At 51.1% G+C, this 4,183-nt stretch overlaps 1 protein-coding gene across 1 annotated transcript; it reads left to right on the top strand.

The window, feature by feature from the left end:
• Nucleotides 1-225: 225 nt before the first annotated feature.
• LOC116027082 lies at nucleotides 226-3,311 on the top strand. Its single transcript, XM_031268509.1, has 2 exons — nucleotides 226-1,638; nucleotides 1,875-3,311. The coding sequence occupies exons 1-2, from the start codon at nucleotides 226-228 to the stop codon at nucleotides 3,309-3,311; spliced, it is 2,850 nt and encodes a 949-aa protein (XP_031124369.1).
• The last annotated feature ends 872 nt before the right edge of the window (nucleotides 3,312-4,183 follow it).

Raw genomic sequence — 4,183 nt, 5'->3', positions numbered from 1 at the left:
GTATACACGCTAGGGTTTGCGAAGGGTTTCGGCTCTTTTACCCGACGCGACCACGACGACAGTGCGAGACGCCCGCAATCAGGTAACCCGCTGATCCTCGCCGTGTATCTGTGTATAACGGCGCTTGCTTTGTGCTTGACCGGATAAACCGCCTGAGGGTACCGATTGGTGTTGAGTGTGATAACCTGATAAACTGCCTGTGAGTACCGGTGCTTGGTGAGTGAGATGGCCTCCTTGTCTGAATGTGAGATGGCTGGTTCTGGCCGTGTTGCTGCTGTGCGTCCGAGGAGCCCCGCGGTCGCTCCAACACGAGCGACTGTCGGGGCGTCGACTGTTGAAGCAACGGAAACCGGCCACACGGGAGCCGTGCGCCCGAGGCCCGAGCCCGCACCTACGAGAGTTGCTGCCGATGCCGCCGATGTGAACTCGAGAGCGAGGGGATCTGCAGTTGGCGCAAGACAACATACTTGGGTCCCAAGACGGAATGTTCAAGTTGAGCAAGGGCCTCTTAACCCTCCGATTCCGTTCAATAATCTGCAAGAATTGGAGGGTGACGAGTGCAACCTCCTGGACTTGGAGAAAACTGATGGGATCATTGACCTTGGTGTGGATGACGTCTTGGTTCTCGAAGATGTGTGGAGTTTCCGTCTGCTGGGCAGATTTGCGGGCAGATTCCCTGGCATGAGAGCTGTGGATGGTTTGGTGAAGTCTTGGAGCCTAAACTGCAAAGCCGAGAACCTCCTCAATGGCCACGTGCTGTTTTGGTTTCTGAAAGAAGAAGATAGGCAGTTTGTGCTGGATGGTGGTCCTTATGCGCTCTTTGGAAAAAGACTTCTGCTCCACATTCCACCCGAAGGTGCGAGACTAGCATATGAGGATTATTGCAAGATGCCGGTCTGGATCCGGATGCCGTGGCTCCCCAAGCCGTGCTGGCATCTTAATGCCTTGAGCAAAATTGCGGCCAACCTTGGAAAGCCGTTGATGCGTGACAGGTTTACCAAGGAGATGAAGAAGTCTACGTTTGCCCGTATCCTTGTTGAGGTGGATTGCTCGACTGAACAGCCAGACCATGTGTCCATTAAGCTCCCGGGGGGAGATGTGTTTGAGCAGCCGATTGTTTATGAGAACCTGCCAATGTTCTGTTCTCGCTGTGGAAGTGGAAAGCATGTCACTAAAGAATGCCCCTTGAGCCGGGTGGAGAACAACCTGAGACAGCGAGCCGAGGAGAACAATGGTGCGGGTGAAGCCCCGCGTGACAATGTCAATGTCGACTCACCGATGAATGCCGGGGAAGAGGAAGTCGCAACGAATAATGTTGTTGGAGAGACTGAGCAACTGCCCGATAAAGAGACTCCTACCACGGTTGATGGCTTGAATGAGGGACTGAACAAGCCCGTGAATGCTGATTTGAATGATAATCCACCAACCGATGAACTTGAACGTGTGGGTGCAGATGCTAGCGAGCATGCGAACTCTACGGCCGAACAAAACGGTGAACAGGCAGCCTTTGGTACTATGGCCGAAGCTGCCGAGATGGAGAGGGGCAGCGAATCTACCTTTGTGGATCCTAATGAGCCCGGATATGGAGACAGCTCACTTATGGAACCATTTCCGCACTTGGTCGCGGCTAACGCAGCGGTAGTGGAGGACACGGGCTGCTCTACGCCCGCTGTCAAACAGAACAATGCTACGACACCGGGCCGCAAGAAGAAGAAAAAGAGTTCTGGCAAGAAGAAGAAGAAGAACAAGAAGTCCTCGCCATCAGGGAATAATTTGGTGGCTGGCGGCGGTGGTTGGCAAGTACCCACCTTCCGTTGTCGATGAAGATTGGAAGCTGGAATGTGAGGGGTTTGAATCAACCCCTCAAAATGAAGGAAGTCTGGGACTTCATCAAGAATAATCAGTTGTCAGTTTGTTGTCTCCTTGAAACAAAACTGACTTTGGAAAAAGCTAACCGTTTTGTGTTGAATAGAAGAGGTAACTGGAAATTCTCCACGAATTTTCATGATGTTGATGGAGGAAGGATGATTGTTGTTTGGGATTTTGCGAGAGTGGATTGCTTGATCTTGGAAACGGCCCCTCAGTTCATCCACTGCTTGCTTGTATGTAAGATCTCACAGGTGAAGGTGCTTTGCACCTTTGTCTATGGTTTGTATTCGGTGGTCACCAGAAGACCGCTATGGAATGGTTTGCAAAGGTTGGGGTCGGCTATTTCTGAACCATGGCTTGTTGTGGGTGACTTCAACGCTACCCTTGCGGCTTCCGAGCGAAGGGGTGGTGCGGATCTCTCGCGATATGATGTGAGGGACTTTGAAGCGTGCTGCATGAATCTTGACCTCACGGACTGCCCGTCGTTCGGGCGAGATTTTACTTGGACCAACGGGCACATGGAAGCTAAACTTGACCGTGTGCTGATCAATGATGGTTGGCTCCAAAATGGCATCACTTGTATGGCTATCTTTGGCCGAATGGAATGGTGTTCGGATCACTCCCCTGTGATTGTCACGACTTCCATGGCCGAGAACACGGGGAAGAAGCCGTTTAAGTTTCTCAACATGTGGCTCAAACACCCCGAGTTTGATACTACACTTAATGGTCCTTGGGCCGAAGTGATGGATGGGTCCAAACAGTTGATACTCTCCAAGAAACTCAAGGCGTTGAAGGGGCCTCTAAGAAAGCTGAACCGACAGAACTTCAGTCATATTTCGGAGAGGGTTAAGTCAGCAAAGGATGTGTTAGCGGAGGCACAAGAAAACTTTGATGTGATTAATGCCGGGGAGGATGAAAGAACAACCTTGCGGGCTCTGAAGGCGAAAGCCGTGTTCCTTTTGGAGGCCGAGAGGCAGTTCTTTGCGCAGAAGCTTAATACGACCCACCTTGTTGAAGCTGATAAGGGGTCCAAGTACTTCCATGAGCTGATAAACAAGAGGAATGCAGCCACCTCCATTTCGGCCATCTTAGACAGTAACGGAGCCCTGACGCACTCCCTCGATCAAGTTGGGAGGCTCTTTGTGGATTTTTTCTCGGGCTTGTTCGGGAGAGTCCGCGAAAGGGAACGCACGGTGGAATTGTACTTTGAACAAGGGGAGCACATCACGGCGAATCAGGCTGCGGGGCTCGCGGCGTCGATCTCTGCGCAAGAAATCCGAGAGGCTTTGTTCTCCATGGGTAATGATAAATCACCAGGGTCGGATGGCTACACGGCAGCCTTCTTCAAATCGAAATGGAGCACGGTGGGGGTCCTGGTGACGGAGGCGGTTCGAGAGTTTTTTAGGAACGGGCAGCTCCTAAAACAGTGGAACCATACTTAGATTGCGCTTATTCCAAAGAAAACTCATGATCTGAGAGCGGAGGATTTCCGGCCAATTGCTTGTTGTAACGTCATCTACAAGATTGTCACCAAAATCTTGGCGGCAAGAATGGCGGTGGTCCTTCCTGACTTAATTGACCCGACGCAAGGTGCCTTTGTGAAAGGAAGGTCCATATCTGAGAATATCTTGATGGCGCAAGAGCTGATTCGGGGATATGCAAGGAAACGAATATCACCGAGGTGCATGATCATGGTGGATATTCGAAAAGCTTATGATACGGTCAGCTGGGACTTTCTGCAAGAAGTCCTTGATGGTCTCGGGTTTCCGCCGATTTTTGCTGGATGGATCATGGAATGCGTGAGAACTGCCTCCTTCTCCGTTTCCGTGAATGGGGTGTGGCACGGATATTTTGAAGGGAAGAGGGGCTTGCGCCAAGGGGACCCAATGTCCCCTATGCTCTTCACCCTTTGCATGGAGTACTTCTCGAGGATGCTCAAGGTCAAAACGAGAAGTACGGACTTCAACTTCCACCCAAGGTGCGCTAACCTGAAAATCTCTCACCTTGCTTTTGCTGATGATCTTATGTTGTTTTGTAGGGGTGATGCTTGTTCGGTGGACGTTCTCATGAAAGCTCTGAACGAGCTTGAAAGAACGTCAGGCTTGGCTATCAATGCCAATAAGTCTAACATCTTCAGTGCTGGAGTCCAGGAGGATCTTAGTTTCACAAGGATCCCCGAAGGGTCTCTCCCGGTCAGGTACTTGGGGGTGCCCTTGGATGCCCAGAAGCTGAAAGTGACGAACTACTCACCCCTCGTTGATTCTGTTAACAAATATATTGCTTTGTGGAAAGGTGCTACTTTGTCTCATGCAGG

Source organism: Ipomoea triloba, chromosome 8 (assembly GCF_003576645.1).
Source record: "Ipomoea triloba cultivar NCNSP0323 chromosome 8, ASM357664v1".
NCBI classification, from domain to species: domain Eukaryota; kingdom Viridiplantae; phylum Streptophyta; class Magnoliopsida; order Solanales; family Convolvulaceae; genus Ipomoea; species Ipomoea triloba.
The sequence above is the reverse complement of the archived record's forward strand: the minus strand, read 5'-3'. Positions and strand labels throughout refer to the sequence as shown.